The sequence below is a fragment of the Otolemur garnettii genome, unplaced genomic scaffold, assembly GCF_000181295.1.
Source record: "Otolemur garnettii isolate 467f Iridium unplaced genomic scaffold, OtoGar3 scaffold00158, whole genome shotgun sequence".
NCBI lineage: Eukaryota > Metazoa > Chordata > Mammalia > Primates > Galagidae > Otolemur > Otolemur garnettii.
In genome coordinates, this window is record NW_003852553.1 from 777,488 (window position 1) to 792,154 (window position 14,667).

At 39.1% G+C, this 14,667-nt stretch overlaps 1 protein-coding gene and 1 non-coding gene across 2 annotated transcripts in view; one reads left to right on the top strand and one right to left on the bottom strand.

Moving 5' to 3' along the window:
- Window positions 1-11,449: 11,449 nt before the first annotated feature.
- LOC111728446 lies at window positions 11,450-11,556 on the top strand. The gene has a single exon (XR_002775736.1). It is a non-coding gene; the product is annotated as a U6 spliceosomal RNA (small nuclear RNA).
- Window positions 11,557-13,696: 2,140 nt separating this feature from the next.
- SRPX (sushi repeat containing protein, X-linked) overlaps window positions 13,697-14,667 on the bottom strand; it is a 91,803-nt gene continuing 90,832 nt past the window's right edge. Inside the window, exon 10 of the mRNA XM_003799882.3 lies at window positions 13,697-14,231. Within this exon, the coding sequence (XP_003799930.1) occupies window positions 14,048-14,231 (184 nt within the window). The 3' untranslated portion in view covers window positions 13,697-14,047. The remainder of the gene's footprint in view (window positions 14,232-14,667) is intronic.

Genomic DNA, 14,667 nt, shown 5'->3' on the forward strand with positions numbered 1-14,667 from the left:
TGTCATCAGAATGGAAGTTGATGTGATGCTATCTTTTTCTTTTCTTTTCTTTTTTTTTTTTTTAGAGACAAAAGTCTCACTTTATCACCCTTGGTAGAGTGCCGTAGCATCACAGCTCACAGCAACCTCCAACTCCTGGGCTTAGGCAATTCTCTTGCTTCAGCCTCCAGAGTAGCTGGGACAACAGGCGCCTGCCATAATGCCTGGCTGTTTCTTCTGTTGTTGTTGTTGCAGTTTGGCCGGGGCTGGGTTTGAACCCACCACCCTCGGTATATGGGGCTGGCGCCCAGCCCACTGAGCCACAGGTACTGCCCCATGTGATACTATCTTTGCTGAGAGTTTTGCTATTCAAAAATACGGCTGAACTAAATGTTTTTATTGACATTGTTGATTTACATTCTTGGGCATGCTCTTTATTCTTTGTGAACCAGTAACAAATTGTCCATGGACCAGCAACCAGTAAGAGACCACACTCTGAGGAGCATGGCTAGAGGGTCTTAGAGTTCAGTCTCTTCACAAGTTTGCCTTCTAAACTGCTGCCACTTGTTGAGAAATAAGAGAATTTCTTTCCAGAGTTATTGACCAAGTCAATCCAGGTGCCACAATCAACAACTGGGTCATTATGGGGCACATAGTTGATGACCAAATGAGTCTAGGGAGCACATTTGATGACTGAGTCAGTCAAAGGAACATAGTTGATTACTGAGTCATTCTACAGCACATAGTTGATGACTGCACAAAACTGCATAAATTCAGGCAGCATATTTATTTACCGTCATGCTGTCATAGCAAAAAAATAAAATGCCAATTTTATTCAAGAATGTCCCTGATGAAACAGTAAAATTTATCACTATTAAATTTTGACCCCTAAATACATGTGTTTTAAAAAATTTCTGTACTTACCAAAGTACAATGCATTTTCCACCATTTATTTTATTTTATTTTACAGTATTCATTTTCGAATTTTGTAGGAGTACAAATGTTTTGGTTACATAGAGAGCTTCTATAATGCATGAGTCAGGTCTATTAGGGTGCCAGGTAGATTTTTGCACCCCCCAACCCCTCTCCCTACTTGGTTTCTGATGACTTTTACTTCCTTCTGTGCCCATCGATTAGTTCAACTTTAATATTAGAGAGTGAAGGTCCTGTGTATTTTTCCATTCTTGAGATACATCACTGGGTAATGGTCTCTGGTTTCATCCAAATTACTGAAAGAGACATTAATTCATTTCTTTTTGTGGTTAATTTTGTGGTTAATATACATATATCACATTTTCTTAATCCACTCATGAATTGATGGGAACTTGGGTTGATCCCACATCACTGCAATTGTGAATTGTGCTTCAGTAAACGTTTGAGTGCAAGTGTCTTTTGATAAAAACAAATTCTTTTTGGCTTGGCTCCTGTAGCTCAGCAACTAGGGCGCCAGCCACATACACCAGGGCTGGTAGGTTCAAACCAGGCCAGGCCAGCTAAACAACAATGACAACTACAACAAAAAAAAAAAATAGCAGGGCATTGTGGTGGGTACCTGTAGTCCTAGCTACTTGGAAGGCTGAGGCAAGAGAATTGCTAAAGCCCAAGAGTTTGAGGTTTCTGTGAGCTGTGAAGCCACAGCACTCTATTGAGGGCAACATAGTGAGACTGTCTCAAAAAAAAAAACAAAACTTATTTTCCTTTGGGTAGATACCTGGTAGTGGGATGACTGGATGAAACTGTAGATCTGCTTTTAGCTCTTCAAGGAAACTCCATACTATTTTCCATAGAGATTGTACTACTTCGTAGTCCCATCAACAGTGTATAAACTTTCTGCTCTCTCTGCATCCACACGAACATCTATTGTTATAAATGGTATCTCATCATGGTATTAATTTGCATTTCCCTGATGACTTTGAGCATTTTTCATATCATTGTTGGCCATTTGTCTATCTTTTATTGGAAAACTTCTGTTCATTTCATTTCCCCACTTTTTAGTGGGTTGTTTGGTTTTCTTTCTTGTTAATTTGTTTGATTTCTTTGTAAATTCTGGATATCAGCCCTTTATTGCATGTATAGTTTGCAAATATTTTCTCCCATTGTGAAGGTTGTCTATTTGCTCTGTTGATAATTTCCTTGACTGTGCATAAGCTTTCTAATTTAATCAAGCCCCACTTATTTGTTTTTGTTGTCTCTATAATTGCTACCAGGGTTGTGGTCATAAATTATTTGCCCTAGCCAATGTAGAAGAATTTTACTAAGTTTTTTTCTAGAATTCTTATGCTTTCATGAATTTCATTTTAGTCTTTTATCTATATTGAATTAATTTTTGTGAGTGGTAAGAGATAGTGATCCTGTTTCATTCTTCTACAGGGAGCTATCTAATTTTCCCAGCACCATTCCCTGAATAGGGTTTCTTTTCCCCAGTGTATGCTGTTGTCTGCTTTGTTGAAGATCAGTTGGTTGTAGGTGGGTGGTTTTGTATCCAGGTTCTCTGTTTTGTTATGTTGGTCTATCTCTCTATTTTGGTTACTGTAGCCTTGTAGTATAGTTTGAAGTCTGGTAATGTGATACTTGTGTCCAGATTCATTTTTTTTTTTTTTTTTTTTTTGCTGCTTTGGCTATTCAGGCTCTTTTAGTTCCAAACAAAGCATAGAATTATTTTTTCTAGATATGAAAAATATGATTTGGGATTACATTGAATCTGTAAATCAGTTTCAGTGTTGCAGGAAGATGAGGTCCAATGAGGAGAAAGAGCACCCAAACACCATAGTTAAAAGAGGAAGGGCTTTATTCATCTGCCTGGAGCTTATGGCATAGATTTCCAAATGGCCACGCTCCCTGGCTGGCTTGGTCTTTCCCTTTTTATTGACAGTCAAAAAGTTCCACCCCACAGGTACCCTTCCCATTGGTCAGTTTGAATCAAGTGGGAGATGCTACTCCAGCCCCTACAGAACTACAGGATTTCACAGAACTTGGAAATTTCCAGGTTCCAGGGAGTTAAGCCTATAAATTCCCAAGAGCTGAGTCACCATGGAGAGGGCCCTGCAGGTGCATCCTCGTGGTCTCCCTGAGAAGACCTGTTCTCCCAGACCTCGACCTTCTCCGGTATCCTCTCTCATCAGCAGTATAGACATTTTGATTCTACTAATATATAAGCATGGCATGTTTTTCTATTTGTTTGTGTCATCTGTGATTTTTTTCCTCAGTGTTTCATAGTTCTTGTGGAGATTTTTCACCTTCTTTGTTAAGAATATTCCTAAGTATTTTATTTTCTTTGTAGCTATTGTGAGTGTTATTGAGTCTTTTTAAAATATTTTTTAAAATTTGCTTCTTTAACACTTTATATTTTACATTTATCAGGTTCATACTAGTATGATTTATATTTAGAGAGAATAGAAGGACTCTTTTGAAGGGGCACAGCCCCCACGCTCAGACATGGCAGATCTGCCTCATGTGCTCCCTGTGGAACATGGTTCTAAGATAGAAATTCCCCTACTCTGAGAACATGCCCGGGCCTGCTGAGAAGCAGAAACGTTCTTAGAGAGGAATTTGCCAGAGGACCACGCTGGGTCATAGCTGGAGGCCAAACACCTGTCGAAGCATCGGGCTACTATACTTTGCTTCTTTCTCCTCATTAACATAATAATTACTTGTCAGGTTAAAGAAATGGGCTGATGGAGCAGGCAACCTGGCACCTTTGCGATTTAATCCCAAGTAAAATGTTCTTACTTTGTATCAATTTTATATGTACTCAGCAGTAATTGTATTGTTGGAATCTTTATGGCAGTTTCCCTGATCTTACTTTGCTGTCTTAACTTTTTGATATTTTAAACTTTTATCAGATGTTTTAGAGTATATAAGAGAATCAATAAAGATAGGTGGTCACTGAATGCCAGAGCAAGCTTCAGCTTCCCTTTTCAGATTAATCATTTCGTCCGTGGTGCTTATCTCTGCGTCACCAAACAGTCAGCACCAGGAATAGCAACACTCTTTGGTCTTTCCTTTAGTATGGTTGATTGAAGTTTATCATTTATTGATGATATTTGAGAAATTTCTTCTGGCTTCATGACTTGTTAATGGAGATATCAAGTGATTTTTTTTTTTTGATTATTGTCTGAATTAGTTTGTTAGGCCTGCTGTAACAAAACATTACAGATTGGGTGAATTATATAACAGAAGTTTATTTTCACAAAATTCTAGAGTCCATAAGTCCAACATCAATGTGTTAGGCAGATTTGATTTCCTCTAAAGCCCCTCTCCTTGGCTCACAGATGGAAGTCCTCTTACTCTGTACTTGTATGGCTGTTCCTCTGTGTTGTTTTTGTCCTTATCTCCACTCCTTATATGGATATCATTCATACTGGATTAGGGCCCCCAAAGTAGTAATTAATTAAGAGAAAGTGACAAATTTCAAATAGAAGTAATAGTAGATGCTTGGATTATTTGAAAATCTAAAGAATGAGGAAAAATAAACTATAAGAAAAATTATCCCCCTTTTTCTGCTTTGACATCTACAAAAATAAAGCAACAAACCAAGATAGTGAGGGTCTAGACACAAAGCTAGTTGAAATGTTAACAACTCTGGGTATTTAAGATCAATCACTGCACAGGGAAAATTGTAATATACACTGAAATATATTAGCTCAAAAATTTGGGAGAAGATTTTCCAAATGTGACAATGTTATGGGCTTATTTATGTCCACCACCACCCCAAATTCATGCATTGTGCTGATGTTGTAGCTCATGCCTATAACCCCAGAATTTGGGGAGGCCAAGGCAGGACAATTGCTTGAGGCCAGGAGTCCAAAACCAGCCTGGGAATCATAGTGAGATCTAATCTCTACAAAATATAATAATAAAATAAGTAAACAAATATAAATTCATGTGTTGAAGTCCTACTTGGAGAGTCTTTAACATGGTAATTAAGTTAAAATGGGCACTGAGTCTGTGATTTGACTCTCAGCTTGACAGTTATTGGTATATAGAAATGCTACTGATTTGTGTAAATTGATTTCATAACCTGAAACTTTGCTGAATTTATTTATCAATTCCAGTAGTCTCTTGGTGGAACTTTTGGGATTTTCTAGATGCAAGATCATATCATCAGCTAAAAGTGATAGTTCAACCTCTCCTTTCCCACTTTGAATACCTTTTATTTCTTTCTTTTGTCAGATTGCTCTGGCTAGAATTTCCAGTACTAGGTTGAATAAAGGGGTGACAATGGTAAGGTGTCCAGACTTCCCACTTTCGGCAGGACAGTCCCGATTTTTAACAATTTGTCCCATGTCCCACGGTGTTTTAAAGAAGTCCCAATTTTTGGAAAGAATGCATGACAAGCTAGGGAATAGTGGGAGAATGGGAAGGGAATATATGACGGGCTGCTGAAAAGGTTTGATGGTGTATGTTCTTTGGAACCTCTGATTGGAGACGCAGGGGAAAGAACTGTAGACGGAATGATAAAGGGAGGGCGAGACTTGCTCTGGTCAGCAGCCCAGCTAAACTTTACTGATTATCTTATATACTTTCGAACATTTAGTAAGAATTTAACACATATACAAAGAAGTCAATTAACATTAGGAAGCTACCATTTAAGATTACAATTTAGTGTGAAGGCTGAGGAAAACATATGCAATTGATTTTGTTTAGAGTAAAAACATAAGAAAGACTGGCTGTCTGTCCTTGGTAGCCCAAACGGAACTAGGGATTATGATGTTAATGAAGGAGGAAGGCAGAGAATAGAACCCAATGCTCGAAGACCGGTATGTTCACCCCCAGCTGTGAGAAACCCCGGCTGATTCTCCACAATCTCTTAGAGAGTCATTCTGCATATTCCTGCATACCTATAGGCAGGTACAGAAGCTCGATCTTCAAAGAAATGCTTCTCAGAATCAATCTCCTGGGGGAGCACATTGAAGCAAACTGCCATGTCTGAGCAAGGGGTGCTTTATCTCCTACATTTCCCCCTTCTTAATTATTGGCTTGAACTGCTGTCATAGCCAAAAATACAGCAGCATTTCACTCACTTGTTTTCTTTACCTGTATGAGTTTTTTTATGATCCAATAAAACACAAATCCAATTAGGCAAAACAAGAACAGAGAACCGGCAGAAGTTCCAAATAAAGTATAAATTTTATTTTTTGGATTTAGTTGAGCAATTCTTTCAGATATACCTTTTAAAATTTCATCTCCATTAATTTTTTTTTTTTTGAGTCGGAGCCTCAAGCTATCCTCCTGGGCAGAGAGTGCCATGGCATCACGCTCACAGCAACCTCCAACTCCTGGGCTCAAGCGAGTCTCCTGTCTCAGCCTCCCAAGTAGCTGGGACTACAGGCACCCGCCATAACGCCCGGCCATTTTTTTGGTTGCAGCCATCATTGTTGTTTGGCGGGCCTGGGCTGGGGATTCGAACCCGCCACCTTAGGTGTATGTAGCTGGCGCCTTAGCCGCTTGAGCCACAGGCGCCGAGCCCATTAATTTGTTTTAATTTTTGCTCAAAAGTACTATATACTTGATGTTGTAATTCAATTATATCAGCAGTTAAATTTTCATGGTTTAGCAAATGTTTTTTGACTTTACTCCAAGGAAATAATGTTTCATTATAAAGAACAGGGGTTACACAAAAAGAAGAAACATTCCAATCACATTTCAGTTTAACTTGTTTTTCTAAACTATACAATTGGTCACCTAACAAAATTACTGTTTGTTCTAAATCAGCTAATTCATTATGTATTTCAGTGTCAATCTGCTTTTGAGATACCCATAATTTTTCTGCATTGGAATGTCATTTAGATACAAATTTTTCAGTTTTCACAGACTCCGTGAGAGCTACTCCTGCAACAGCAGCTTCTGCAGTGATAGCTATCAGTCCAAGAACTGAAATTATTAGAAGGCTGATGAATCTCTTCATTCTCTTTGTCAGCTTCTGGGCTAGACTCGCTAGGATGGAAATGGCTGGAGATTCCTCCCATGGTCTTGCCATCTTCATGGGAAGCCACACACCAGTTCTGGCTCAGAGTAGATAAATTTTATTTTGGGAAAAATTAAATCTCATAGACACATTAAAGCATGTGAACAATTGACATTTGCCTGGACAATGTATTTCTCCAGTAACTTTATTCCAGGTAATATTTCCAACTAGCCAAACATAAGGAAGTTTTACACAAGCATAAGTAAAATGGGCTTCTTGCCATTTGAAATGAAAGGTATGCTGAAACTGATGTCCAGATTTATGTGTATGCACACCTTTCCATGCATGTAATCCATATAAAGCTGCTCTAATTTTCCATAAATCAGGCTGCGATGGATAGCCATAAATACCTGGAGCTGGTGGTGCAAAACCACTTTCTTTCCACAAAAGCTCCTTTGATGAGGAGTAAATTATATCAGTGGAATTTCTATAATAATTAAGATGACTAGAATTAGATTTCTCCATCACATAAGCTAAAGGTCTTCAGTCAGTGTTGTATCCAAATTTAGTTTGTCTCAAAGCATATAAATAGGAACCTCGGCATTTTGACCAGTGAATCCAGTCAGTAATATCAGTAAACATATGTAATTTGCACTGAGGCAAATGAGTCAATAATGCATGTTGTTTTAAAATTAATTTAGTAAAAGTCATTGTAGTTAGTAAATACATTTCATGATGACCAGAATTATTTCTTAAACTAATCCATTGTTGTAAGCCAAAAGATAAGCAAGGAGGTTTCGGGCCTAAACATATAGGTGGTCCCGTGACTCCAGTGGAATAATTGGAGAGAATTGTTCCCTCTTCTTCTGGCTTAAAGGGACCTCTATCATCATATGGTCCAGGGAACCATGAACTCTCATTCACATAGATAGAAACAGAGGGTTCAAACCATGAGACTCCTCTTAACAATGGTGGGTTAGGAATATAACTCCAATAAATATAATTTTGTTGTGCACTTACCTGTGTGTTAATTATGGCTATCATTGCAAGAAACAAGGCTCGAGGGGTCACTGGTTGATTGCTCACCATCACAGTTATTTTTGCTTCCTGGCATAGTTGAGAAATCCCTCTCCAAGTTATTGGGGGAGGGAAGTGCCATTTCCTTTGCATTCTCCAACTGGAACTAGGAATTAGCTGTTTTCTCTGTTCTTTCAGTGACAGAGATAACATCTCCACAGTCAGATTCCTGTCTCCTCTTCACCTTCTCTGTTAGGGGCACTGTTGGTGAGGGCATGGTGTCATGTCACAGTTTGATGTGTTTGTCTGGAAGCCAGAATTCATTGTCTCCTGTGGAGAGAAGAGCATACCCTCTACCCCAACGCACCACTACAGCTGGAAGCCATTCATTTTTTATTATGTCTTTGTAATATACAGGCTGATTAATGGCTGATGGTATTATTTTTACCCAAAGTTTATCAGAAGGAGCTTTTCCTTCATTATCCAAATTTAAAAAATTTAAAGTAAAAAGAGCTGAGTGTATTCTATTGTGGGGAGTAGCATTATATCCTATTCCCCCTTTCTGTTTAAAAAGCATATCTTTTAGAGTTCTATTTTGTTTTTTAATGATGGCTTGTCCAGTGCTATTTCCTGGAATTCCTGTAATATGCTTAATATGATATGCTTTAAAAAATGATTGACATTTTTTAGAAATATAAGCGGAACCATTATCTGTTTTGATGGCTGTAGGGACATTCATAACTGTAAAAGCTTCTAATAAATGTGTAATAACAGCATCTGCCTTCTCAGAGGTTAATGGTGTGGCCCATGATTTGGGAATGAAGAGGTTAATGTAATTCCATTTGGGAATGAAGAGGTTAATGTAACTCCATTTGGGAATGAAGAGGTTAATGTAACTTCATTTGGAAATGAAAAGGCTAATGTAAACTCCCTACTCCCCTTCTGGGCAAGGTATCAGAAGGAGACTGGCTCCCTCCCTTGCTTCTAGGCAAGGACAATTAGCCCAGAAGGAACCAAACTGTCTGGAACAAACAGGTAGCCCCCCCCACCTCTAGAGTAAGGTGACCAGACGTCCTGCTTTTGGCAGGACAGTCCCAATTTTTAACAATTTGTCCTGCGTCCTGTGGCATTTTTAAAAAGCCCCAATTTTTGGAAAGAATGCACGACAAGCTAGGGAACATGGGAGAATAGGAAGGGAATATAGAGTTTTCAGCTGCTATGTGGCTATTTCTCCATGATATGCATTTTAGATTATTTTTGTTAATTTTATAATGTTAAGCTTTAATAATAACAAATAATTGTTGAAAACTGATTATTGAGAACTGCTTATCAAAGTGTGCATTGTTGTCAGGCTCCGCCCCCCAATGGTGTCCCGTTTTACCAATGTTAAAATCTGGTCACCTTAGACAATGGGCACCCTTGTCTTGTTCTTAGGTGGAATGCTTTATCATTCAGTATAATGTTGCCACTGGCCCTTTTTAATCAATCATTCTTTCCCAGTGTAAGCAAAAGACCCTCTCTGATGTTCCTGCCATCTACCATATTGCGTTCCACCACCCTCCCCTTATAGTCACCTATCTCCACTCAGTTCTCTCCTCCCCTCTGATATTTGTCCTTGAAACCTGATTCTCACATCTTCTAGGCCTTAACTCTTTCCCGTATCCCAGAAGGTCTCATCATCCAGATAGATAGCCTACTCTACTCCCTAACAACCCAACTGCAATGATGTTTTCTTCCTGTCTTCCAAATTTCTCCTATATTTATACTTATTATACTCACTCTTCAACCACATTCTCTCTCTTCCTTATATTTTTCAATATAGTGGCTCCACTACTATTCTTATTTCTTTTCAGGCTGATCCTGGTCCTTAACGGAGCATCACATGATCCATTTGAATCAATGCTATGATCAATTCCCTCACTTTTATTTTGCCAGGACAACTTTGCTATAATCATCCAGCCCTAGATTAGTTCTTCATCAAATATCCCTTCTCTATTCCTCCACATGATGACTAAGTATTTATGAAGAAAATGGTCAATTTTACTGAATAATTTCATCACAGCTTATAAGACATTTCTCCAAGAGGTACTTTAATATCTCTATTTATTCTGTGTGGCACCTGTGGCATAGTGGGTAGGGCTCAGGGCCCATATAATGAGGGTGGTAGGTTTGAACCTGACCCCAGCCAAACTGGAACAAAAAAATAGCTGGGTATTGTTGCCTGCACCTGTAGTCCCAGCTACTTGGGATGCTAAGGCAAGAGAATTGCCTAAGCCCAGGAGTTTGAGGTTGCTGTGAGCTGTGATGCCACAGCACTCTACTGATGGCAATAAAGTGAGACTCTGTCTCTAAAAAAAAAAAAAATCTCTATTAACTCTAGAATTGCTAGGAAGGAAAGCTTAAGAAATCCAGTGCTTAAAGACTAGACTTTTAATTTTGCTGTCTGTCACTTAGAGCTTAACTGCAGAGACTAGAATTGCCACCAGCTAGTTTTAAGAATAAAAGATTTTCTCCTTATCTGGTGAAGGGCTGAAAAAAATATAGTGTATGTTGACTTTCCAAGAACAACTTCCTAAAACACCGGGACTGGCAAGGGAGCTTCTAAGAAGCTATAAAATTAGGAATTTGCCTACAAGGTTGGGAAAGCCACAATTATATTTGTTTATTCAAGAGCCATTTCATACTCACTATTATCAAGAAGCCATGGCTCCCTATTAAGAAGTTACCACAAGCTATGGCAACTAGTGGAAGACAGCATTCAAAATGGCCCCCAGTGATCCTTGCCTCTTGGTATCTGTGCCCTTCTATAGTCCTCTCCTATGTTGAATAGAGCTGCCCTCTGGAACCAATAAGATATCATAAAGTGACAGTATATGTCTTTTAAGATTCTGTATTAAAAGATACTGCACTTCCACTTTGCTCTCTCTTGGATCATTTCCACCAGAAGAAACCAATTGCATGTTATAAGAACACTCATACAACACTCTGCACAGTAGTCAATCTAGGAAAGTATGGAGGTGTCTTCCATCAACACCAACTTGCTAGTCATGCATGTGAGCCACCATGGAAGTGGATCGATCCTTCAGCTCTGGTCAAGCCTTTAGATGACTGAAGTCCTGCCTGACATACAACTGTAACTGAGAGATGTCAAGCCAGAATTGGCCACCTAAGCTGCTCCTAAATCCCTGACACACAGAAATTGTAAGAGATAGTGTTTGCTGCTCCTAAATCCCTGACACACAGAAATTGTAAGAGATAATTGCTATTGTTTTAAGCCACTATGTTTCAGGGTAATTTTTAATGCAAGATGACTAATACAGATATCAGTATCCTGTGCATTATTCCTTTCTTCAATGTGTTTTGAATGACCTCATTGCCTTTCTTCTCTTTCATATCCCACCACTTAACAGTCAGTTCTCTAGGAATGGCCTAGGCTCTTCCATTTTCTGGTTCATCCTTCACTAACTTTCAGATAATGACTTCTATTGGAATAACCTCCCACAGACAACAACTATATTTGGCTAAAGTTTAAAAAAAAAAACTACTGTGCTCACTTCAGTAGTACATATACTAAAATTGGAATGTTACAGAGAAGATTAGCATGGCCTCTACGCAAGAATGACACACGATTTCGTGAAGCTTTCCATTAAAAAAAAAAACAAAAACAAAAAACTACCTGAAGACATTGGAAAGAGACCAAAACACAGGCAGATCCTGGAAGGCAGTCATCACTTGGCAGAAGGCAAATAAACTTGATGATTCATCATGTTTTGGGGGAAGTTGCCTAAGGGCAGGCTGTAGTATGTACCATGTTAGGGCTAGGGGAAGTGGGAGTCTTAAATAGAGAAAATCTAAAGTCTTACTGGTTTTTTTGTTTTGTTTTGTTTGTTTGTTTGTTTGTTTTTTGTCTTACTGGTTTGAAGAACTGGAGGAGAAAGTAAGAGCAAACATAGCAATTGAGAAGTGAGGATGGAAATTTCAGAAAAGAGCCTGATAGGGGAGCCTCAAATTCTGCATATAAGCTCCCTACATTTCTGACTGATTGCCAAACCATGCATGTGCAGGCTGGACGTGGAGACAGATTCCAAGCAGTCCAGCTAAGTTTAAAGGAACCAGACTGAATCTTCATCTGCCATCTACAAAAGGGGAGACAGTTTTCCATTTGAGTTCAGCCCACTTAACATCCTCTCCCTTCCTGACACACACACAAAGTTCTGACATACCAGGGTGAACAGGAGAACTGGAGACTGTTTTTGTGAGGTCTAAAAGGTACGTAGAAAAGTCCTGCAAGATTTCCAGTGAGCAACCAGTTTTCTAGAAAGAGCTTATTAATTGATCTTCAGAAATTCCCCCAAATTGTGAGATAGTGTATTTGATTTTTAAATATCACAGCACATTCATTCATCTTCAAATAGTCTGTGTATCTTGTTGGACAAAGTACACGTAATATTCCAAGTTCATTGGGAAGACTGGTTGGAACGAATCAGAGCAGTTCCTTAAATGTCAGCTCATGTTCAAGGCTTGTACCTTTAAGCCTGAATCAAAGTGTACAGGTTGGCTTTTCAGAGATGGAGACTTTGACATGGCTGATAGGTGTTTAGTTAATTGTGACAGATGATCTCTTGAACTTTTCATGGCTTCCAAATGTTCAGTTTGACATTCCTCTACTAGGCATGCCACTGCCTTTTATCTAATACATCTGAAGGAGACAAAGTCCATGAGTGGCTTCTAGTATGCTTTAGGAAAAAATCATATTTGTCTAATATGTATGTCTAATCAATATGCCTAATCTTCCCCCAACATATCAAATCTATTTCCTGTTTTAATCCTTTGTAGATTGTGCTTTGCATTTCCTGTCATTCCTTTAGTCATTTTCTTCAGGAATAGATTGTGAGCCAAACTGATATTCTGAAAATGGAGCAAAAGTTCCAAGGTTTTCCTGAGATTGTTCAGGAGTCTGGCTCTTGGTTAAACACTAATGTGTGATTTTATTTTAGGCCTGACCATACGCAATGACAAAGGCTTTACCTGGCAATCCTCATGAGAAAGCGGCCAACCCACCTCAGACTTGTTGTGCAGCTAGTGCATTGAAGTTTCTGTGGGGAGTTGGAGTTGATAACTCGGGCACCTCAGCCAGTCATGCTTTTTCACATCTTTGCATTTCTAGCAGCTTCCCATTCATTTCTAGGCCTTTTTACCTGAGGCCTTGGCAGGGGTCTTCTTCAGGAGCCTCTGCTGAGATGATCTTATGAGGGGATGGAGTGGGGGAGATTTTGAAGAAGCTTTCCCTCACTCTGACTCAGGACCCAGATTTTTCCACTCTTAGCACCTTGCCTGACTTACTCTATGGTTCCTAAACGAGCTGAAGTCTTCTGTTTAAAGCTCCCTCAGCCGTGAGATGACCCCACATCTGTGCTTCTCTAGCTGACTCCTGACCAGGGTGATACACTGTTTCTCTGGTTTTAGACCAGCAGTTCTCAACCTGTGGGTTGTGACCCACAGGAACTGTATTAAAAGGTTGCAACATTAGGAAGGTTGAGAACCACTGTTTTAGACTCTTGCTTAATCACTGTAAATGATTGAAGGCTTAACTCTCTCTTTTTTTCTGTTTTATTTTTTCTTTGGGGGGGTGTCACTGTTTGTTTTAATTGGCTGCTTGGGTACCTGACACCTCAGCCGAATTCCTGACAAGACTAATAACATTTTTTTTTCCACCACTAAGAATCACAGACCTAAAACAACTGGGCATACCAAGCAAGCTGGTACATAATAAACAAAGTGAGTTTTGCTCAATTTGCTCCAAAATATTTTATTAATAAAAGTCTTATATAAACAGCAAAATTGCAGAGAGTTAGGTGTCACACTGAATAACATTTTGAAAACACGTTCATGGTGGTAGTTTCTAATTTTCTACAAAATTGACCAGCCATGATGGAGTAAAGAGAGTTGAAATACTTCAAAGTACAAAAAGCACCATACTAGTTTTTAAGTGCAAAGGAAGCTCATAATAAAATAGACTTTAAAAATTACAAATAAAAATCTGTACATCAAGGATATTTTTAAGGCCTTCCCATGTGCATGGCCCTATGTAGGAAAAGAAGAACCATCGAGAGAGGAACCATCACCTCAGGTGTTATCATCACATCAGGTGCTGCAGGTCTGGCCCATTTCAGCTTGCAAAACCATCTCCTCTTTTCTCAAAGGGAAAGTATCAACCAGACTGAAGAGGGCCACAGGCATCACCAGGGAGACGTAGCGCTCCTTGTCCATGCCATGCTTATCCACTAGCACCATACTGAAGGAGTAGAGTGGGATTCGTAGCAGCAGCCTGGGGAAGACAGAGAAAATAGATGACTAAGTCAAACCCTAACTCCCAAAGGTTCTGGTTGACCAACCAAAACTCTACAGTGACATTGTGTATGGAGAAGACTTGATACCATAAAGGAATGAACCATCCTTTAGACTCTTTTATTTCAAATTAATATGAGGGTCTAAATTTATAGATTATGTTGTTCTCACTCTCAAGGTAAAGTTCCATTTTTAAAAGAACTCCTCACTCAGAGGGCATGCTATATACCCTAGCACTGTGTCCATTCGGTGAGATCCTGCCAAATGCTCCCCTCCTTCTGCCAATCATCCTCCCCCTCTCCTATCCTCTCTCCTTGCCCCTGTACTAGACATTGTGTTTTATTGTTCATGTGAGCATGTAATTGTTTATATATTGGTTTAATATTAACATTGAATACATTAGATATTTATTTTTC